This window comes from Salvelinus fontinalis, unplaced genomic scaffold (assembly GCF_029448725.1).
Source record: "Salvelinus fontinalis isolate EN_2023a unplaced genomic scaffold, ASM2944872v1 scaffold_0245, whole genome shotgun sequence".
NCBI classification, from domain to species: Eukaryota; Metazoa; Chordata; class Actinopteri; order Salmoniformes; family Salmonidae; genus Salvelinus; species Salvelinus fontinalis.
In genome coordinates, this window is record NW_026600454.1 from 152,641 (window position 1) to 176,547 (window position 23,907).

General features: G+C 40.4%; 3 protein-coding genes across 8 annotated transcripts in view; 2 read left to right on the top strand and 1 right to left on the bottom strand.

The window, feature by feature from the left end:
• Positions 1–1,428: 1,428 nt before the first annotated feature.
• LOC129844878 (zinc finger protein 664-like) lies at positions 1,429–10,664 on the bottom strand. Its single transcript, XM_055913046.1, has 2 exons — positions 9,943–10,664; positions 1,429–4,289 (listed from the first exon to the last, which is right to left on the bottom strand). The coding sequence occupies exons 1-2, from the start codon at positions 10,364–10,366 to the stop codon at positions 3,388–3,390; spliced, it is 1,326 nt and encodes a 441-aa protein (XP_055769021.1). The 5' UTR covers positions 10,367–10,664; the 3' UTR covers positions 1,429–3,387.
• Positions 10,665–17,232: 6,568 nt separating this feature from the next.
• On the top strand, positions 17,233–21,324 carry LOC129844880 (uncharacterized). 5 transcript variants are annotated; one of them, XM_055913047.1, is made up of 5 exons: positions 17,233–17,807; positions 18,963–19,129; positions 19,330–19,636; positions 20,436–20,507; positions 20,989–21,324. In XM_055913047.1, exons 1-5 carry the CDS (start codon positions 17,492–17,494, stop codon positions 20,997–20,999), a joined length of 873 nt encoding a protein of 290 aa, XP_055769022.1. In that variant the 5' UTR covers positions 17,233–17,491; the 3' UTR covers positions 21,000–21,324. The 5 variants fall into 5 exon arrangements, 2 of the variants coding, with proteins under 2 accessions (XP_055769022.1, XP_055769023.1); XR_008758023.1 differs by having other exon boundaries at positions 17,234–17,807; positions 20,281–20,507; XM_055913048.1 differs by lacking the exon at positions 20,989–21,324 and adding an exon at positions 20,281–20,322 and having other exon boundaries at positions 17,234–17,807.
• Positions 21,325–22,824: 1,500 nt separating this feature from the next.
• The window catches only part of LOC129844874 (zinc finger protein 271-like), a 53,077-nt gene continuing 51,994 nt past the window's right edge, over positions 22,825–23,907 (top strand). The window contains exon 1 of one of the 2 annotated variants that reach the window (XM_055913041.1): positions 22,825–23,539. In XM_055913041.1, coding sequence (XP_055769016.1) covers positions 23,137–23,539 — 403 coding nt within the window. In that variant the 5' untranslated portion in view covers positions 22,825–23,136. The remainder of the gene's footprint in view (positions 23,540–23,907) is intronic. The other variant, XM_055913042.1, reaches the window with a different exon arrangement.

A 23,907-nucleotide genomic window follows, 5' to 3' on the forward strand; every position in this document is an offset into this window, starting at 1 on the left:
TTTTTATGTTGTTTTATTGTACATTATTATTTATATACACTGCTCAAAAAAATAAAGGGAACACTTAAACAACACAATGTAACTCCAAGTCAATCACACTTCTGTGAAATCAAACTGTCCACTTAGGAAGCAACACTGATTGACAATAAATTTCACATGCTGTTGTGCAAGTGGAATAGACAAAAGGTGGAAATTATAGGCAATTAGCAAGACACCCCCAATAAAGGAGTGATTCTTTATTGGGGAGGGCAACAACCCAGCAGCAGGACTGCTACCTCCACCTTTGAGCAGGAGGAGCACGGCCAGAGCCCTGCAAAATGACCTCCAGCAGGCCACAAATGTGCATGTGTCAGCATATGGTCTCACAAGGGTTTCTGAGGATCTCATCTCGGTACCTAATGGCAGTCAGGCTACATCTGGTGAGCACATGGAGGGCTGTGCGGCCCCACAAAGAAATGCCACCCCACACCATGACTGACCCACCGCCAAACCGGTCATGCTGGAGGATGTTGCAGGCAGCAGAACGTTCTCCACGGCGTCTCCAGACTCTGTCACGTCTGTCACATGTGCTCAGTGTGAACCTGCTTTCATCTGTGAAGAGCACAGGGCGCCAGTGTCGAATTTACCAATCTTGGTGTTCTCTGGCAAATGCCAAACGTCCTGCACGGTGTTGGGCTGTAAGCACAACCCCCACCTGTGGACGTCGGGCCCTCATACCACCCTCATGGAGTCTGTTTCTGACCGTTTGAGCAGACACATGCACATTTGTGGCCTGCTGGAGGTAATTTTGCAGGGATCTGGCAGTGCTCTTCCTGCTCCTCCTTGCACAAAGGCGGAGGTAGCAGTCCTGCTGCTGGGCTGTTGCCCTCCAAGGTGCCCCCCTCACACAGGAATACACACTCAGAGCCTACTGTCTCGGCCCTGTTTACACCTCCAAGGAGCCCCCCTCACACAGGAATACACACTCAAAGCCTACGAGGCTTTTCCAAAAACTCCACTTGTTTCGCTCACCTTTTTCTTTAACTACGTTTGAGATGTGGTATCCACTCGGCTCACTGCCTCTCAGATCAAAGGTGGGTCCATCTGCTCCGTTCCCGAAGTGTGGTTTCCCTGAGATCCCAAGTGCACGATTTACCCAGATCGTCAGAAGCGGTCACCAAGTGAACATCCCCATCACCAAATATGGTTGTTAATTTCTTTAATATCAAATGAGAGAAACTTATCACACAAGTCAGAATTATTCTTAAACTAAACCTTTATTCACTTTATTATAAGGGAGCAGGTCAATACAATGCACACATAAAGTTAATCAATTGAGTGCTCTACGATAATGATGGCTGGTTGACGAATCACCCCAGATGATTCATTGAGAGCCACGAGACAAAAGTACAAAGGTCTTTTATAGCCAAGATACACCCCTTTCAACCCCTTTCAACCTACATGATGAACAACAGATGTATAGAATTAACTCATGCTCTGGAATGCAGTCTCTTTAGGTTTTATCACCCAAAAGACATTGTAAATCTCCTGTCAGTGTTATCTCCCAGAAGCCCATCCTCAGTAGAACACACAGACACTATAGTTCTAAGAACCCTCTATTCTGTTGCATAAAACAACCATTTTATGCAATAAAAGTATTATAACATAATGTTGCAGTTTTGCTCTCAGTGTCCACTGAAAGTTGACTAGTAACAACAACTGGGACAAAAAAGTCACCCACTATGAGACCCACTAAATCTGCCAAGAAGAGGCAAACAAAAGAAAAACCCACACCAAACTTAAAGACAGGAAGCAAACCAAAAAGGTGGAGCAACTAAAGGTGTTGACTCTCCACATCTATCAAGACAACTGGAGCACTGGGCCAGACACTCTTAAATAGAACCTGGACCAGCTCAGGTGACCTTCCCACTAACGAGATGGACAAGCCAGCACAGGTGTAACACATACTGACTAACGAGGTGACAAAAATCAGTGCGTCCTACGTGCTAATGAGCTATACGTGCTAAAGTCCAACCTCAAAACATAAATGGAAAAATCAAAGACTAACACGAATGCTTACCACCAACAGAAAACAACTTCCATTTCACATTATAATCAACTGCAATGCTTCACCTTCACCAATATAAACATAGTGTCTACTGGCTGTCAACAATAAAAAAATAAATTAAAAAAAAGTAGTTTCTAGAATTTTTTGAAAAACTCACTAGCTTCTAGAACTCTCATCTTCCTAAAACTCACTAGCTTCTAGAACTCTCGTTCCCTTGGAACGAGCCCAAACAAAACTCATCTCCACAGGAAAAACGTGCAGTCAAATTAAATTGCGATCCATGGCAACGCAATGGCTAATCGCAAAACACAAAACGCAAAACATTTTGACTGCCCCCCTTGAGATAACCAGCAACCAAGTTGTCCTTAACACGGACATGTCTGATTTCAAGAGGAAACTCCTGCAATATCCGTAGTAACTTTCCACCTCACTGCGGAGCTTCTCTCTCTTTTCAGGGTTCACTAGATAGGCATGTTGTTGGATCGGGGCCCAGTCCCCAATGTCATGCTCTAGTACATTTGGTTTGGCACATGTGAGAATTAACCCTGATATTCTAAAAACAGGGCAACAATATCAATATAATTGTACCCAAAAACCGTCAGTTGGTTGCATGAAATGTAAATATGAAATATTTGGTTGCATAGTCATATTTTCAACAGCTTTTCAATTACATTTTGCTAGGTGGGATAGCCCCACAGTTTTAACGCGTCCAAATCAACTACCAATATGCAGAAACAGTTTGGGATCAATTGAAAACCTAACATGTGGTATATACACAAACATCGGCCACAAGAATTGTCTTTTTTAAAACAAGCTCCTTATAAACTGCACAAGCACCAGAAACACTGTTGTTTTGACAAGTATCAATAAATCACGGATATCGATTAGTTCATGCTGTTGAAACTAACAACATTGCATTACAAAGGAACACAACACTTATTTGTCATAACTCATCGATATTATGTTGAAATCAGTTGATTCTGGGAATAATGTGTACATCACTGGTTAGAGGACAACTCTTTTTCTGTTGGTCACTTTGTGTTAAATCACATAAATAATACTCTTCCAATTCAGAGCCTGGATTTCCCCCAATGAGCCTAATATCCATATCATGTTGAAACCAATTGATAAGGGAGCAAACGTTTAGGGTTCTACATTGTGACATTCTGACTGCAGAGTATATTAATATACTATATATTAAAACATTCTACATTGAGACATTAAAATACTCCTACTACAATGTTAAAACATTCTACATTGTGACATTAATTCATTGATATCATGAAACAACTCCTTCATATATAAATTTTCTGATGTTTGATCAGAGATCTTTTATCAGATTATCTCTGGTCACAGCTAAGAGGTTTCTCTCCTGTGTGTGTTCTCTGGTGCACTGTCAGATCTCCAGATTGACTAAAACTCTTCCCACATTGACCACAGCTATAAGACTTCTCTCCTGTGTGTGTTCTCTGGTGTATAGTTAGATTTCTAGAAGTAGAAAAACTCTTCCCACATTGATCACAGCGCGGATTATCTCCTGTGTGTGTTCTATGGTGTATAGTTAGATAGCCAGAAGAAGAAAAACTCTTCCCACATTGACCACAGCTATAAGGTTTCTCTCCTGTGTGTATTCTCTGGTGCACTGTCAGATGGCCAAATTGACTAAAACTCTTCCCACATTGACCACAGCTATAAGGTTTCTCCCCTGTGTGTGTTCTCTGGTGTATAGTTCGATTTGTAGAAGTAGAAAAACTCTTCCCACATTGATCACAGTTATATGATTTCTCTCCTGTGTGTGTTCTATTGTGTACAGTTACATAGCCAGAAGAAGAAAAACTCTTCCCACATTGACCACAGCTATAAGGTTTCTCTCCTGTGTGTGTTCTATGGTGTCTATTTAGATAGCGAGAAGTAGCAAAACTCTTCCCACATTGATCACAGCCATATGGTTTCTCTCTTGTGTGATGTCTTTGATGTATTTCAAGTTTTACTGATGAGGTGAATCTCTTCCCACATTGACCACAGATATAAGCTTTCTCTCCTGTGTGGATTCTCTGATGAATTTTAATGCCTGATGAGGTGAATCTCTTCCCACAATCAAAGCAGCGGTGAGATTTCATCCCTGTGGGTCTCCACTGGTGTTTCTTGAGGTGTTCTGATGTGGAGAGACTCTTCTCTGCCTCTTCAGCATCATGTTGTTGTTGAGGCTCCCCAGAGGATCCACGATAGTCCCGTATCTCTCCTGTGTGAACAACAAAGTCAGACGGTTAAAGGCCCACAACAGCAGAAATCCACTGAGGTAAAAGGTGATGCCCAGAGCGTACCCATGCAGTTGTACAACAATTGATGTCTGTTAAATTATTTTACAATTGTCCGTCAAGACTCAAGACAGTCAAGACCTAAGCAGTGTGCCAGACCAGACGACCTTTGGTCTCCAAAAAAGGCCCCTTTCTGTGTTCTGTGCTAAAATTACAGCACGAGGGCGATGCACACACAATTTGATTGCAGAAACAACTAGTTATGGATGTAGTATATCTGTCTGGAACAAAAATGGTGAACAAAGATTTTAGTTTTCCACAATGTATTCTGAATATTACAGCGCAAGATCAGGAGTGCTACTCAAGGAAACTCACATTAAGCTCTGTATCGCTAGTTACTAATTCACCACCGTGGGTGGAAACTCAGGGGAGTTCTCATAGGCTGACAGCAAAATTAGCCTCCATTTCTAGGTTGCTTATGAGTGCTTTTCACATTACTTTTGGATAATAACTGTAACGCTCGTTTGAATCTGCTGCTTAATATGTTTGTGTTATTGCCGCAAATCAACTGCTTTATACTTATAAAACACTTCAACCAGTAAAATGCTCTTTAGCTAGCTTCGCCATCAGCCTGAAACTGAGGGTTTGTACATTAAGTGTTTAACAAATTGGCCCATAACTTCACCTAACAATAACATAGACCTACTGTAGGACCCATAACTTCACCTAACAATAACATAGACCTAGGACTATAAATCATTTAATATTTCAGGTGAAACATGGAAACTTAAATGTCTTTGTCATGACATTTCATAACCAGATAATTTTGTGAATAATCCCACTAGGCTACTCTGTAATGTGTTGTCATTCTAAATGTCCTGAATAAAGGAAAATAGCTCTGTGTGTTGTACAATAGCCGATCCATCAAGGAACAGTTCTCTACACATTATGAGCTAAGTATCTCTGTGTGCAAACAGACTAACGAGACCCTACTGTAAATCAAGCAAACAATAACATTGTAAACATCAATTTGTTAGGGATGTTGGATCCAACGTGGAGCACGGCATAACTGTCTTTACCAGAGTAATGAATGAAGAAGCACTTTGGTTGTTGTTGCATGTTGTGATGTTTGTCATTTGACTGTCATTCAGAAAATGATTTCCTGGATCACTTGATGATAGTTGAACATGTGACTATAACAAAACAGCTACAGTATTAAGTATTATGTGTAATTATTGAAAAACCACGTTAATGACAGTATCCATTTGGGTGTTGTCAATAAAGTTAAGGGGACTTTCGGTTAGAACCATTGGATTTAGCGAACTCTGAAATTATTGAAAACTGTTTTCCCAGCGTAACATAAGGACACTAAATGTGACGTAGTTAGAGAGCATTTCAGAGATCTGAATACAAAAAACTGTCCCACTGCAAGATCCCGTATTTAAGTTGAAGTTCATCATATGACAAGCGTAACGTTATGACTATAACTACTGTTCCATGAAGGAGGGAAACTAGGTACAACATACTATTAAATCCACATGTTATGACTATAACTACTGTTCCCTGAAGGAGGGAAACTAGGTACAGCATACTATCATATCCACGCCTCGCTGGAAGCCCCGCCTTCCACAGGTGATGAGCGTGAGGCTTGGATTTATTCCTTAAATTTAATACCGCTCTTCACCACCCCAGGAAAGGGCGGGAACAAACAGGTGTTGTACCTCGTTTCCCTCCTTCAGGGAAGTGTAATTATAATCAAAGTTACACTCCCTTTCAGTCATTCAACTTCGGTACAACATACTATGGGGAAATGAAATCATTCACCAGCCGACCCAAACGGACACTAAATGAAACGGCCCCCTGCAGACCACCCAGACCTGACCCTACAAGATGCGTCAGTTTTGTCAATTTATTAATTGTCTTTTGTTTGAAACACTCCTTTCAATGTTGAGTAAGGACGCACACCTGATTACCCATATAGAACTAGGATTAATCTATCTGGCCGGCACACAAATGTAGGTCTATGAATGTGCCCATTTGGGGATGTCTGATAGTATTTCTCATTGTCTTAACGCTGCACCACTAATGAGTTGTGGAGCTTCTCAAAGTAATTTTTTCTTCACATCCAAACAGCAAGTAAACAAAGTCTAATCAAAATCAATTGCAAATGACAATAGTTACTCAAAGTATTTTTGGAAAATCTTTCCTGCTCTCGCCCTTTCGATAACCACTCGGCATAAAAGGGAAAAATGTAATGCTCTGATCCAGTGGAAATGTCATAAAATACCGGATTACTGTCCAGAACTCACTGGAGCAGGAAACTGAGGGCCTAGAATATTTTATACAGTGTTGCAAGCTTGCTATCCGAGTTTCCTGACCCAGGTGATAGTTGATACAATGTTTCAAGTTTGTAGTAGACAGGCCATGTGCAGCCAATGTGATTTCTAGGATATTTATTTTTATCAGGATATTTTCTACCTGCAGAATGCAATGTTTTTATTTGTTGGCTTTATGTAGGCTACCTTTACATAGTTGGCAATGTCAATAAAAGTTACTTTTAAATTTGTATAATTTTCATTTAGACAGAATGTAGATTAATCACAGACAATAATTTTGAGATACTATTATAAATTAAATGAAACTGTTCCAGTAAAATGTGCATATGAAAATCATAACTGGCACCAGATCAGTAGAAATGGTCAGATAAATTGGCACTCCAACTGGAAAAGGTTGCCGACTGCTGGTGTAGTCAATTACTGGTCTATTAGTCGATCTATCTGTAGTCTATTAGTCTAATTCTGAAAACTTCAGGAGCAGAAAGGCAGAATTTACAAAGTCCAGCAGCAGAGGGGGGGGGGGGGGGGGGGGGGGCTCCCTCCGGTCGGGTTGTGTTGACGACCGGCTCCCTCCGGTCGGGTGGTGTTGACGACCGGCTCCCTCTAGTTATGACTTCGAGTCATTTGTGTGTCTTAATTATTTAATCAAACAGAATGCTTAAACTTCACTAGGGTAGGGGGCAGCATTCGGAATATTGGATGAAAAGCGTGCCTAAATTAAACTGCCTGCTACTCAGGCCGAGAAGCTAGGATATGCATATAATTAGTAGATTTGGATAGAAAACACTAAAGTTTACAAAACTGTTAAAATAATGTCTGTGAGTATAACAGAACTGATATGGCAGGCGAAAACCTGAGGAAAATCCATCCAGGAAAGTACTATTATTTTGAAAGGCTGTTTTTCCATTGAAAGCCTATCCACCATACAAGACTTAGGACCCAGTTCAAGATCTCTATGGCTTCTTCTACATGTGGCCAGTCTTTAGGCATTGTTTCAGGCTTTTACTCTGAAAAATAAGGGAGATACAGCACTTTCAATGAGTGGACAGCGGAAATTTTCAGCCATGAGCCCAGCGCGTGATCGGGAGCGGGCATTTCTTGTTTACCTTTTCTATTGACGAAGCTTTTGTCCGGTTGAAATATTATTGAATATTTATGACAAAAACAACCTGAGGATTGATTTTAAACATCGTTTGACATATTTCTACAAACTTTTATTGTACATTTTTAAACATTTCGTCTGACGTTGAGAGCGCGTATTGTGACTTTTGATTACTGAACTAAACGCACCAACAAAACGGAGGTTTCTGGACATAAAGAGGGACATTATCGAACAAAACAAATATTTATTGTCTAACATGGAGACCTAGGAGTGCCACCAGATGAAGATCATCAAAGGTAAGTGATTAATTTTAACACTATTTCTGACTTTTGTGACACCTCTCCTTGGTTGGAAAATGGCTGTATGGTTTTCTGTGGCTAGGCGCTGCCCTAACAAAATCGCATGGTGTGCTTTTGTCGTAAAGCCTTTTTGATATCGGACACTGTGGTTGGATTTACAAGAAGTTTATCTTTAACATGATGTATAATACTTGTATGTTAGAGGAATTTTAATTATGGGATTTCTGTTGTTTTGAATTTGTCACCCTGCAATTTCACTTGCTGTTGTCGAAGTGGGACGCTACCGTCCCACTGGTGCCAGACAGGTTAAAGCATCAGACAAGTTCAGTACGTATATTTGATTTTATAAAAACACATGGGGCGATTGGTAGAAAGAACAGATGACTCTTGGTTGACCAAGATGTATTTTAGTTGGGGACAGCACTAGAACATGATTTTGGGGCTCCCAGGTGGCGCAGAGGACACTGCATCTCAGTGCTTGAGGCGCCACTACAGACACCCTGGATCAAATCCAGACTGTATCACAACCGGCCGTGATTGGGAGTCCCATAGGGCGGCGGACAATTGGCCCAGCATCGTCCGGTGTAGGCAGTCATTGTAAATAAGAATTTGTTCTTAACTGACTTGCCTAGTTAAATAAAGGTTACATTTAAATAAATAAGTAAATAGTGTTTCATGACAAACCATTTTCTACAAATCTGTCAAGGCACCAACTTTGAGAAGGGTTTAAAACAAAGGTTTCAAACCAATTCATGAATGTAATTGCATCTAGGTATGTCTTGCCTTTAATGTAAGGGCATGAAAAAAATTGGCTGAATATTATACAATGACTTATCAACAGCTCTAATAATTTGCCTCCACAGGAAATCTTCACTGGCAATTCTAGAATATACTATATAGCCTAGAAACCTGGTTAAACTATCATTATGACATCATGGATGAATTCTAGAATATACTATATATCCTAGAAACCTGGTTAAACTATCATTATGACATCATGGATGAATTCTAGAATATACTATATAGCCTAGAAACTTGGTTAAACTATCATTATGACATCATGGATGAATTCTAGAATATACTATAGAGCCTAGAAACCTGGTTAAACTATCATTATGACATCATGGAGGAATTCTAGAATATACTATATATCCTAGAAACCTGGTTAAACTATCATTATAACATCATGCATTGCCAGTCCTTGTATTCATAGTGTAGTGAATTCAGGGGGTCGCCCTGAGCTGGACTCAAACCTGGGTCCAGCGACTCTCAAGCCAACACCTTATAACTGTTACACCAAGATGTCTGAACTTCTTGACGAGTTCGCTAGGTGTTGAGTTAGGGTTGCTACAATAGCTTTCTCTATGAATTTGAGAGTGGTTACATTTCTCCAGCCCCATCCCTCAGCTGTTTACCAAACCAAGTCTCTTGGCAGCCATTTTGTTGCTGTTTAAATACTAGGTTGTCCCTTTAAAAAAGCCACACATCAATCAACCAATCTGAAGTTGAAACAATAACAAAGCTGTAATTCCACCACTGTTTTGCTAATAAGATGATGATGGGCCTGGAGACACTTAACTACTCTCAAATTCATAGACAGACCTATGGATGAAAGGACTGACCATCCATGATATCAACATTATAGTTAACCATGTTGAGGCTGTTGATATACATTGTTTCTAAACATTGGAGTAAAAAAAGCTTATTTGGGGTTCTGATGGGGTACAACAGTTTAACTAAGCTCATGAGGCATGTGTTATATTCTCCAAGAATCAATGGCTATAAATAAATCATTTAAAAGTCAAAATATGGATGTAGCAATTGCAGATTTCCCCTTTAACACCAAACATCAGTTCAACAACTGCAGAGTTTGTACCTCTGTATTTAAGACAGTACTTACCAGTGGTAATCACGGCCCGGTTTCTTAAAACCATCTTATGGCTAAGTTCATCTTTAGAACCACTGGATGCCTTAAATTGCGTTTGGGAAATCGGGCCCAGATATCCAGTTTCCTCCTCCTCTTCTTCCGATGAGACCGTATTCTCCCCCTCCTCCGCTTTCACTTCAAAAACTGAATCCTCCTCATCTTTAACTGTAACACCCTCCTCCTCTTTCACTCTGAACGCCTCTTCTTTCACTGTAACGTCTTCCTCTTCTTTCACTGAAACGTCTTTCTCTTCTTCTTTCCCTGTAACAGCCTCACCCTCTACTTGTTTTTGTATTGTAACATCCTTCTCTTCCTCCTCCTCTTTGATTAGAGCTTCTTTCTCCGTCCAGCAGACCTCCTCTTCTATAGCAGGAAGAGAGTAATTTAGTGAACTCATGGTCGGAGATGTTAGCTAGCTAGGCTAATGCTAACTTAACCAGCCCGCCAGCTGAATAATAACAACACCGTAAATATGAAATGAAATAGGATAACTAACTAACTAGACGACAGACAAGGGTTTAAAATACAGTGGCTAATATACACTAAAGCGTCTAAAGAGCTTTATGGGTTCGGCTATTTTGGCTAGCAAGCTACCGAGGTGGCGGACTAACTGTTGCTGCTGCTGAAAGAAGCGTTCCGTCCACTAGATTATACGTCACACTAACAGCATTGCGTTCCGTCCACTAGATTATACGTCACACTAACAGCATTGCCTTAAAATCGCACACCGCCATCAGCTGACTGGAGTGGGTAACGCTCAGTCTGAACCTCTGACTGCGATGGAGATGTGCGACTTTAAGACAATGACGCTAGTGTGACGTAAAATATATAGTATAATGTTCAGACAAAAAGTTCGTGTAGGAAGCATGAGTTTTTACTCACCAGTGTAACAATACAGTGTGGTTAAAGACTTTGTAACTTAGTTGTGTTCACGATCTGGTTCCCTATAAGCACAACCAGTTGTGTTTTTGAATTATCACATATGTATTAATTTATTTCGGGATTCTGGGTAATCCACAGCAGATTTATGGAGAATTGCTGTGGGTGAGTTCAAAATGGAATAGTCCCGGGATAGAAATATATAAAGTTGACATTACATCATAAAATCCACCTTTTATATCATACATTAGCCATTTATGTTTTAGTAACTACTGTTGTTGGTTTGGCGTCAAATAAGCCTCTCTTTATATGTTATTTGCCAAATCTCAGTTTCAATGTGGGTTTTATGCTAAAGTTCGATCTTTCAATTTGGTATCTAACTGGAAAATGCATCATCTTTAGGAGTGCTATTTTTACCCTGTCGACTACTGATCATTCATCCACACTGTGTGTCTCATCAATGCAGGTCATTTATGACAAATGTATAAAGTATATATTTTATAAATTCATGAACACCAGACAGTTTATTAGCCCGGTTTTGTTAGTTTAGGTGTATTATACTTCCTCGCCTGTAGAGGGGGACATTGGGTCATTTTCCAGGTTAATTTGATATATTTTTATACTAAAATGGATTACAGTTTATTCTGATGTAGTGAATATGAGACACATGGAAACAATTGATTCATTTATAAATTAGGAATTAGTAGGAATTGTTAAATCCACTATACGATCACAATGACTTTGATAGACATTTCAATTGTTTTTTTGTTAGTATATTATAGGGCAGATTTATGTAGAATTGCTGTGGGAGTGCTATTTATATCCCGTCACTACTGATCATTCATCCAGACTGTGTGTGTCCCATCATTGCAGCTTTGGAAATAAATGAACTATCCATCCATTGCTCCTTCCTGTGTTGACTCACTGACTTGAGAGACCATGAAGGTCACTAGATCGATAGGTTGATATCTAGCTCAAGCGTCACCTCATGCTTTTCATTAACTGTGTGGTTGTGTTATCTAGTGGGAACCCGTTAGCACGGTGGGCTCTGGTGCCTTCTTGCCGTGGGCTCAAAATGACAGAGGAAATCAACCTGCTTGAAATCAACCGGCTCCAGCTCGCTGACCATAACCGTGCTGATTGGCTACCCTGGTTAGGCTAATAGCTAGTTGGCTAAATAGCTAACGTTAGCTGGCCAGCTAAGATTACTGCATATAGCTAACGCTAGCTGGCCGGCTAAGATAACTGCATATAGCTAACGTTAGCTGGCAGGCTAAGATAACTGCTTATAGCTCATGTTAGCTGGCCGGCTAAGATAACTGCATATAGCTCATGTTAGCTGGCTGGCTAAGATAACTGCATATAGCTAACGTTAGCTGGCTGGCTAAGATAACTACATTTAGCTAACGTTGGCTGACTGGCTAATATAACTGATAACTGCATATAGCTAACTAAGATAACATTCTTTGATATTTGGTTAGATGGCGTTTTGTATTTCCAAAACGTTGGTTTACTTTAAATCACTCAAGTCATGAGTGCATACGATTGGCTTAATTTGAAGTTCTACATTTTGTTAGGATTTATGTTTATGCACTATAGCCTGTTAGCATATTGTTTGAAGATGAATATTGTTTTGTTACACACACACACACAAACAATACAGATGTGTGTAGGTGTGTAAGGACTGACCAACACAGGCCATAAAAGCTGTGGTCAGTCTGGAGAGGGGAGGGTGCATCACTCTAGGCCAACCAGGGGGGTTGAGAGACTGTTCAGTACCATATTAGGAATTGTTTGAGTGAAGAATCAAGGGGAGACACAAGAAGGAGCTACTCTACCCAGCAACCAGATGTGGACAAAGAAAAGCGCCAAGGGGCTTGGACAAGTTCGGGTGCCCCCAAAAGCAGAGCAAGAGTATTAACCATGTTAAGCCTCTACTGTGATAGGCCAACCTCACAAAGGAGGAGCAAGAGTATTAACCATGTTAAGCCTCTACTTGAAGTTATTTCTGTTGTAGTATACATCATAGGGAATAGGCTGGTCCTCCATATTACTTCACACCTGACTTTGGCATTCTTCTGAATTATGATTGGTTTAATGTAATAACTCCAAAAATAGAACAGTGAGGTGTAACTTTGCATTGGGAAAAATATTTTCTTTTATCTTTTTATAAACAATACAAAACATACAAACGACAACATCATACAAACATTAACTACATCACACCTGCCCAGGCCCACTAGAACACACCTCCATCTCCATTAACTACATCACACCTGCCCAGACCCACTAGAACACACCTCCATCTCCATTAACTACATCACACCTGCCCAGACCCACTAGAACACACCTCCATCTCCATTAACTACATCACACCTGCCCAGACCCACTAGAACACACCTCCATCTCCATTAACTACATCACACCTACCCAGACCCACTAGAACACACCTCCATCTCCATTAACTACATCACACCTGCCCAGACCCACTAGAACACACCTCCATCTCCATTAACTACATCACACCTGCCCAGACCCACTACAACACACCTCCATCTCCATTAACTACAACACACCTGCCCAGACCCACTAGAACACACCTCCATCTCCATTAACTACATCACACCTGCCCAGATCCACTAGAACACACCTCCACCTCCATTAACTACATCACACCTGCACAGACCCACTAGAACACACCTCCATCTCCATTAACTACATCACACCTGCCCAGACCCACTAGAACACACCTCCATCTCCATTAACTACATCACACCTGCCCATACCCACTAGAACACACCTCCATCTATTTTAACTACATCACACCTGCCCAGACCCACTAGAACACATCTCCATCTCCATTAACTACATCACACCTGCCCAGACCCACTAGAACACACCTCCATCTCCATTACCTACATCACACCTGCCCAGACCCACTAGAACACACCCCCATCTCCATTAACTACATCACACCTGCCCAGACCCACTAGAACACACCTCCATCTCCATTAACTACATCACACCTGCCCAGACCCACTAGAACACACCTCCATCTCCATTAACTACATCACACCTGCCCAGACCCACTAGAACACACCCCCATCTCCATTAACTACATCACACCTGCCCAGACCCACTGGAACACACCTCCATCTCCATTAACTACATCACACCTGTCCAGACCCACTAGAACACACCTCCATCTCCATTAACTACATCACACCTGCCCAGACCCACTAGAACACACCTCCTTCTCCAGCTCCTGCATCACTGTCCGCCACATGGCCTCAAACTGCACCATTTTATTACTCACCGTAGCCCAGCACTTTACATTTTTAGATAATAAAGCATTTGACCTTCTATTGCGGTAACAATGGAGGATTGGTTGATATACAGTTTTTAAGTATAGTATTTCAAATGATTGACAAATGATTCAAATGATCAGCACCATTTTATTTCTCTCCGTCACTTTCAACTTTTAGATAATAAAGCATTTTACCTTTCCATTGAATTAACAACAGAGGATTGGTTGATTTCCAGGTTTTAATTAAGTATTTAATTAAGTATTTAAGATGATTGATGAGAAAAGTATCATCCAACCATCGGGTATCTCACTGCATCCTCATATGCCATGTCTTGAAATATACAGACAGACAGATTAAAAGTAATTTTACATTGTATAACTGTACTTCTGACAGCAAACTTTCTAACTCCGCCCATAACTTTATGACATCATAACATTCCCAGAAGGATTATTGAGTCATTGTTAGTTTTACACTGAAGACATGACTCTGCCGTTGTGCTGTAGAATATGTGGATTTTGTCTCTTGTATAATAAGGGACTATCATTTACATTTACATTTACATTTAAGTCATTTAGCAGACGCTCTTATCCAGAGCGACTTACAAGTACATACATTCATACTTTTTTGTACTGGCCCCCCGTGGGAAACGAACCCACAAACCTGGCGTTGTAAGCGCCATGCTCTACCAACTGAGCCACACGGGACTACATTTGTCCCAACATCACAGGTCACAGACTTTGATGCAGTTAAAGACTTCCAAAAGTGTTTCCGCAGTTTAAGATCAACTGAGTTTTTTAATGGGGTGTCTCCCTGTGCACCTGCCAATGTAAATCCTTTGAACGAGACAAGTTACCAGACAGGACATATTGCTAATGTTCTTCCCATTGATAACCTGAATGACAATTAACTTGTGGGCGGTGGTGGTGATGACGTCCTATTCGATGACGTCGTCCATCGGGGTTCCCCAAAAAAGAAGACGCTCTGGATTGATCACTGGAGTCAGATGTGAAGGAGGAGGTTGATCATCAGGAGTCAGATGTGAAGGAGGAGGTTGATCATCAGGAGTCAGATGTGAAGGAGGAGGTTGATCATCAGGAGTCAGATGTGAAGGAGGAGGTTGATCATCAGTGAACCTCTAGGATTGTGGCTGGGCTGGCGTTTCCACTTCCAGCTTGGTCATATATTTTGATACATTGAATGTTGATATTGTGAACCTATGTTATATATTTGTACCTCCTGTTTCATGAAGTGATGTCACTAAGTACTGCCCCTATATATACAATGCATTCGGAAAGCATTCAGACCTTACTGTTATATCAACACACTTAACACTCCCAACACTCCCAACTATAATTCTCTTTGGCACCGTAGACATCTAGTGACCACTTGACTCCATGTGACATTATTACCGTTATATCAACACACTCAACACCCCCAACTATAAATCTCTTTGGCGCCGTAGACATCTAGTGACCACTTGATTCCAAGTGACATTATTACCGTTATATCAACACACTGGACACTCCCAACACTCCCAACTATAATTCTCTTTGGCACCGTAGACATCTAGTGACCACTTGACTCCAAGTGACATTATTACCGTTATATCAACACACTTAACACTCCCAACACTCCCAACTATAATTCTCTTTGGCACCGTAGACATCTAGTGACCACTTGACTCCATGTGACCAAACATTCCTGAGGCTGAGTATCAAATAGTCGCCTGTTCCTTTTAATAGCCGGGCAATAGCACACATAGCAAATACATTTTGGGGGTAAATTAAAGTAGCTACAATTATAGTTTAATTACATGTTTTAAATAAAATGTCCATAATATCTGCATTAATACGAACGAGCTACAAAAATCTCTGAAACTGGAAACACTTATCTCCCCCACTAGCTTTAAGCACCAGCCGTCAGAGCAGCTCACAGATTACTGCACCTGTACATAGCCCATCTATAATTTAGCCCAAACAACTACCTCTTTCCCTACTGTATTTATTTATTTAGCGCCTTTGCACCCCATTATTTCTATCTCTACTTTGCACATTCTTCCACTGCAAATCTACCATTCCAGTGTTTTACTTGCTATATTGTATTTACTTTGCCACCATGGCCTTTTTTTTTGCCTTCACCTCCCTTATCTCACCTCACTTGCTCACATTGTATATAGACTTATTTTTCTACTGTATTATTGACTGTATGTTTGTTTTACTCCATGTGTAACTATGTGTTGTTGTATGTGTCGAACTGCTTTGCTTTATCTTGGCCAGGTTGCAGTTGTAAAATGAGAACTTGTTCTCAACTGGCCGACCTGGTTAAATAAACGAGAAATAAATAACACATAATAATACAAAAATGTAGCAGCAGTATAGACCTAGTCTTTTCATTATATACAAAAAACTTGATGTATTGTTACACCATGTAGGAGCAGTATAGACCTAGTCTGTTCATTATATACATCTACATGATGTATTGTTACACCATGTAGGAGCAGTATAGACCTAGTCTGTTCATTATATACATCTATTTGATGTATTGTTACATGTAGGAGCAGTATAGACCTACTCTGTTCATTATATACATCTACATGATGTATTGTTACACCATGTAGGAGCAGTATAGACCTAGTCTGTTCATTATATACATCTATTTGATGTATTGTTACATGTAGGAGCAGTATAGACCTACTCTGTTCATTATATACATCTACATGATGTATTGTTACACCATGTAGGAGCAGTATAGACCGAGTCTGTTCATTATATACATCTACATGATGTATTGTTACACCATGTAGGAGCAGTATAGACCTACAGTAGCTGGCTGCTAATTTAGATGTAATATAACTTAATGAAACTGCCTTAAATATGCTGTGGTAAACATTTTTTATCCGCACTAATCAATCAACACATTCCTGTCTTTGTATGTCTCAATATAATGGTATTATTTAATTAAATCCATTTACAATAATCTTTGTCTGAAAATAAATATGATCCTCAACTGCGTTTCCCCTCCAGTCAGCAGACGGCGATGTGCGTCTTTCAGGCGACGCTGCCAGCGTGACGTATAATCTAGTGGACGGTTCTTCATAAACAGCTCGTCAACCACCTCGGTCGCTTGCTAGCCAACATAGCCGAAAGATTCAAGCTATTTATACGCTTTCGGTGTATATTACCTACTGTGTTATAGACACACTTCTGTCCTATCTACTTGTTAACCTATTTAATTTAATATTACGTTAATTTTTATTAGTCAGCTATAGTAGCTGGCTGGTTAAATTAGCACTAGCCTAGTCGCTAATGATAGCTAGCTAGCTAACATCCCCGAACATGAGCTCCATAAACTTCTCCCCTCCTGTTAAAGAAGAGGATAAGGTCTGCTGGACGGAGAAAGGAGGTCTGTGGCTGAACATTGTCGTGAAAGAGGAGGAGGAAGAAGAGGATGTCACAGTAAAACAAGAAGTAGAGGGTGAGGCTGTTACAGTGAAAGAGGACGACGTTTCATTGAAAGAAGAGGAGGACGCGTTCAGAGTTAAAGAGGAGGAAGATGAGAAAGAGGAGGATGTAGTTTTTGGTGTGAAAGAGGAGGGGGAGATAACTGTCACATTGGAGGAAGAAGAGGAGGTTGGAGATCTGTTTAACCCCAGTAAGTACCGTCTCTGCAGTCGTTGAACCAATATGCAGTAAAGGGGTTCTACACTTTAATGTTGTTCTGTAGGAATGGCTGAAGCTACACTGTAACATGTAGAACATCAAGAGTGGACCATCAACAAAACGTTAACAATTGATCAAACGCATCCAATGACAATGCCTGAAATACTGTAGTCCTCAATATCTCCTATTAGATTAGCCCAACATGTAGTCTTAAAGGGGCAATCAGCAGTTGTTACATCCATTTTGGGACTTATACATTAATGATATGTACCCATTGTTTCTTGAAGAAATCACTTATAAATGCCTCATGAGGTTAGTTCAACTGTCGTACCCCATCAGAACCCAAAATATGAGCTTTTTTTTTACTCCAATGTTTGTTAGTAAATATAAACAAATACGGTATATCCCCAAAACATGGTTAACTAGAATGTTGATATCATGGATGGTTGCATTTCTCCAGCCCCATCCCTCAGCTTTTTACCGAAACAGGCAGGGAGTACGCTTTGTTATTGTTTCTACTGCTGATTGCTGCCCCCGTTACTCCTCAAGGTCCAAGGACTGTATGTTATTTTCAGAGGTAGACTGGCTCTGGCAGCTAAAATAGTCAAATATTCCATCTAAATGTGAATCGATTCTCAACGGGCAGGGAGTACGCTTTGTTATTGTTTCTACTGCTGATTCTCTGCCCCCGTTACTCCTCAAAATAATTTCACATAATACTTTCATATCACATAACAATTATTTCACACAATACTTTCATATCACATCAAAATAATTTAAAATACTTTAACATCAAAATAATTTCACACAATACTTTCATATCACATCTAAATAGGTAACCAGTCTGTATAGATAGATAGCTAAGTGAATTAAATATCATCAGCTGTCTAACGTCATATTAGCTAGCTATCTTGATGTATTTATCACTGTAAAAAACAAACTCCAAATGCTTTTGTAGGTAGCTAGCTACCAGCCATGGAGGAGGGTGAAAGGATAGCAGCCCCAACTGTCAGTGAGAGAGGAGGCTATTCTGGATAGGGCAGGTACTTTTGTGTAGTTCCTGTCCCTAGAAGTGAGGACGGAGATAATAGTAACATAATATTCAGTGTGGTGTAATTTGACTATAATGAAGTGTGTTTCTTGTGAGGTTTTCTGTCCTCAGATAAAGAGCTCTCTGAAAGCCAGTCTACATATGAAGAGATCCCAATGAAGAGCAGTGGTTCTCAGTCCTGGGGACTCAGAGGCACATTGTTGTTTTTGTCTCAGCACTGCACAGCTGATTCAAATGATCAACTCATCATCAAGCTTCAAGTGGTATTTATGTATTCATTTGTGATGCCATCCTTGATATGATCCTGTTATTGTCACATGCTACACATGTACATATATGTGCCCATGCATCTATCAATCCAATGTTATCATGATTTGTTATCAGGGATATTATACTTTAGTAATCCACAATGACCTGGTGATGTAAAAGTCTAATAATTATATTGTCTTCCATATTCCTACAGATACCTTGTAACTGGAGATTCCTTCCAAACGATTGCCTACAGTTACCGTGTAGGGCACTGCAAGGTTGGGTGACCAGGGTCATCTGGGACTGTCTCCTGGAGGAGTTCAGGTGTGTGAAGGCTACCTGTGTCCTGCGTAACTTCATGAGGATGGACACGCGGACCAGGAGGGGATCTGCAGATCGCCGCCGTGTGCCAGAGGAGGAGTCTGCTGCTCTGCAGGATGTTTCAAGGATGGGGTCCAACCACGCAGCAAGAGAGGCAATCCGTGTGCAGGAGATCTTCACCTCCTACTTCTTCAAAGAAGGTGCTGTTCTCTGGCAACACCATAGACTACACTATGCACAACCAAAGGCTCTTTTAAGAGGGTGCTGTTCCCTGGCAACACCATAGACTACACTATGCACAACCAAAGGCTCTTCAAAGAGGTTGCTGTTCCCTGGCAACACCATAGACTACACTATGCACAACCAAAGGCTATTTTAAGAGGGTGCTGTCCTCTGGCAACACCATAGACTACATTATGCACAACCAAAGGCTCTTTTAAGAGCTATTCACATTGCAATAAGAGTATTCTTCCATTTACTTAGCTATGTCAACTGCAGTTATTCAATTCACAGTTTCTCTCCCTTTGATTTCTACTTCTCAGGTGAGGGTGCTGTTTAGGTGAGGGTGTGATGTCTGTGCAAAAACAAAACAGGCTATTTTAAATCACTAATATTGAAGAAATGTAGAACAATTAGACATCCTATAACCCACACCTACACACTCATGTATCAATCTGATTGATGGATTGTGTTGTGCAGTAAGCAGGCTCAGGTGTATAACTGTGGCTCCTTCCACCTTCAAAGAATAGGCAAGAGGGCCAACCATGGAGAATAGTAAGACACTTCATTATTTCTATAACTACGCTATATTGTTTGTCCTTGTGTGTCCGTTCATGTTTTTCAGCATAAAGTACTCTGCAGCCACTAAGTGTGGTGTGGACACCAGGTGAGGCCACACACAGATTCCTATTGAACACTGTGGCTTTAACTACCTTATTTTCTCAATAAGTCTCTATCCTTCACTTCATCCCTCTCTCCCCTTCTCCCTAAATCCTCTAGGTTATATCAGCTGTGTCGGTGAACCCCTCCTGCATCTGAACTGGCTACATAGAGGGCACAGCATGATCAGAGGTGAGAGGTCACTTGGTCAGGTCAACAGGAAGTATTATTAAAGAAATGCTTTACATTGAAATACAGACAGATGCAGTAGTCCCAGAGTTAATGATCCCAGGTCAGTTTATATTATACAGGAAGTATTATTAAAGAGATGCTTTACATTGAAATACAGATAGATGTAGTAGTCCCAGAGTTAATGATCCCAGGTCAGTTTATATTATACAGGAAGTATTATTAAAGTTATGCTTTACATTGAAATACAGATAGATGCAGTAGTCCCAGAGTTAATGATCCCAGGTCAGTTTATATTATACAGGAAGTATTATTAAAGAGATGCTTTACATTGAAATACAGATAGATGCAGTAGCCCCATAATTAATGATCCCAGGTCAGTTTTGCATTTCACCTCCTGATTGATGACTAACAATGTTAGAATTAGAACTAAAAACACAAGGCTTAAACATGCTCTCTCTCTCCATCTGTCTCTCGTCTGCAGATATGTTTTGATGTGAGAGGATGCCAACCCCCAGTCCCATCATCGCCACCTCACCTGCTTTTAAGATAACCTTGGGGCCGACTAGAGACACTATTATGTAATTGTGATGAACTGAGAGAATATTTAGGTAGCACTGTGTTTCATTAATCATGTGCTGCCTTCCCTGCTCCTATGTGCTTACCTCTTTCCCTTTCTGTCTTTTACACCTCTCTCTCCACCTCCTCTTTCTTCCTCTGTTTTTATAATGCACAACAGATGTGCATTGAAGTACAGATTGAACTTGTATTTATAACACTTGGATAATGAGCTTTTCAATAAAGCTTTTCACATTCTCTACTGGTTGAAATGAAGTGTAATGTGATGAAATACTCCACCTATCCTGTGTTTACCAGATCAATGCAGATGAAGGGCATTAGATGTTGAGATGAACCGGTGTTGGAGTATTTACATGATGCATAGGAAGTGTAGTGTTCTGTTTTTAACATGATATTTCTGTATATATGAATTAACTAGTTAAATCCTGTTTCTAGTCTATTAGTTACAATGTGTAACCATTGATGTCCCAGGACTAAGATTGGTAGACACTGTTGAAGTGTATAATTGTAATACATACATGCAGACACAGCGTCATTCAAAGACTGGAATTTGATACTCCTGGTATTGGAAATGACTGAATAATCATCTCAAAGACATTCATACCTAAACTGCACCTTTATTTGCCAAGGTAGAGTACATGATCAGTGAATATATTAAATGTACAGGCTACAATGTGGGGATCTCATGCATGGTAATAACTACATGTATATACGACTTGCATCCTTGGCACAACATGATATTATATTCTACTCAATCCATAGGCTTCATTAATGTCATTCAGGCTGTTTTGAAGTTGATACAACTGGCTGTGATAGCTGAGGTTCATAGCTAGGTTCTGAACTAATATGTATACCAAACGTTTGGGTCCATACACAGATCGGCTAGATAGCTAGCTAAACATCCATAGGCATAGAGGTATTTTAATCATCCACTGCACAATAAGCAAGAACATAGCTAGCTACGTTATTTCATCTATCTGCATGGTAAATATCAGCAAGGCAAACTTACAAAATTGTATATTCAATTTGCAGTAAATTCTTCAGTTAGCTAGATTCTATACATCCACTGTTTCCCAAAAACGACAGCCTGGTTTGCTGGTTGTTTCATGAGTCCCTAAAACAACCAGAATTACAATTTCATACTCATGTCACAACACCCATAAAGCTAGCCAGCTATCTGGCTAATGTTAGCTAGTCAGCTAGCTGGCTAATGTTAGCTAGTCAGCTAGCTGGCTAATGTTAGCTAGTCAGCTAGCTGGCTAAATCGCGATTTTCGTAAATAAATGTTATGTTAAAAAAATGCATAATCGTTTGTCTCTACATGAACTAACATTCCTGTCAACTGTACATGTTTTTGCATGATTTTTTATGACGTTATAATCCCTTACAGTTTTTGCTTCCATCCTAGTATTTCTGTCCGACATCTTTGATCCACTTCAGTTCTGTGTAGGGTTACCCCTCTCTCCTAGTATTTATGTCCGCCATCTTTGCTGAAGAAAGTATAACAGTCACTAGTGCAGCAGCCTCCCCCGGTCCTAGTGCCGGCCCGGTAAAAAGTAGATGATGCGATGGAACGGTTGACGAAAATAAGAAATCAGAGAAAAAAATATATTGACTGATATTGAATTATTTAGGGGGGGGGGGGGGTAATTAACATTTTAGGACTAGCTATGTTCCTGATTCCTACCTACCTTTTGTCTGAAAATTAAATTGACATTTTACTCAACTGCGTTACCCACTCCATTTAGCAAATGGCGGTCTGCGACTTTAAGGCAATGCTGCTACTGTGACGTATAATCTAGTGGACGGAACGCTTCTTTCAACAGCAGCAACAGACAGTCAGCCACCTCGGTAGCTTGCTAGACAAAATAGACGAACCAACAAAGAGCTTTAGACGCTTTAGTGTATATTAGCCACTGTATTTTAAACCCACTTCTGTCGTCTAGTTAGTTATCCCTTTTAATTTCATAGTTTTCATATTTACGGTATTGTTTTTATTCATCTAGCGGGCTGGTTAAGTTAGCATTAGCCTAGCTAGCTAACATCTCCAACCATGAGGTCACTAAGCTACTCTCTTGTTAATGAAGAGGAGGACTGCTGGACGGAGAAAGGAGCTCTGGTGAAAGAGGAGGAGGAAGAGGAGGATGTCACAGTAAAACAAGAATTAGAGGGCGAGGCTGTTACAGTTAAACAAGAATTAGAGGGTGAGGCTGTTACAGTTAAACAAGAAGAGAAAGACGTTTCAGTGAAAGAAGAGGAAGACGCGTTCAAAGAGGAAGAGGATTTTACAGTAAAAGAAGAGGAGGAGGCAGCTTTTGGGGTGAAAGAGGAGGAGGGGGAGGAGGAACCTGGATATCTAGGCCCGGTTTCCCAAACGCATCTTAAGGCATCCAATGGTTCTAAGGATGAACTTAGCCATAATATGGTTTTGAGAGACCGTTCCCTGATTAACACTAGTAAGTACTGTCTTAAAAACAGAGACACAAACTCTGCAGTTGTTGAACTGATGTTTAATTTTTTTTATTTCTCCTTTATTTAACCAGGTGGCTATGATGTCATAATGATAGTTTAACCAGGTGACCATGATGTCATAATGATAGTTTAACCAGGTGGCCATGATGTCATAATGATAGTTTAACCAGGTGGCCATGATGTCATAATGATAGTTTAACCAGGTAGGCCATGATGTCATAATGATAGTTTAACCAGGTAGGCCAGTTGAGAACACATTCTCATTTACAACTGCGACCTGGCCAAGATAAAGCAAAGCAGTGTGACACAGACAACAACACAGAGTTACACATGGAATAACATACAATAAACA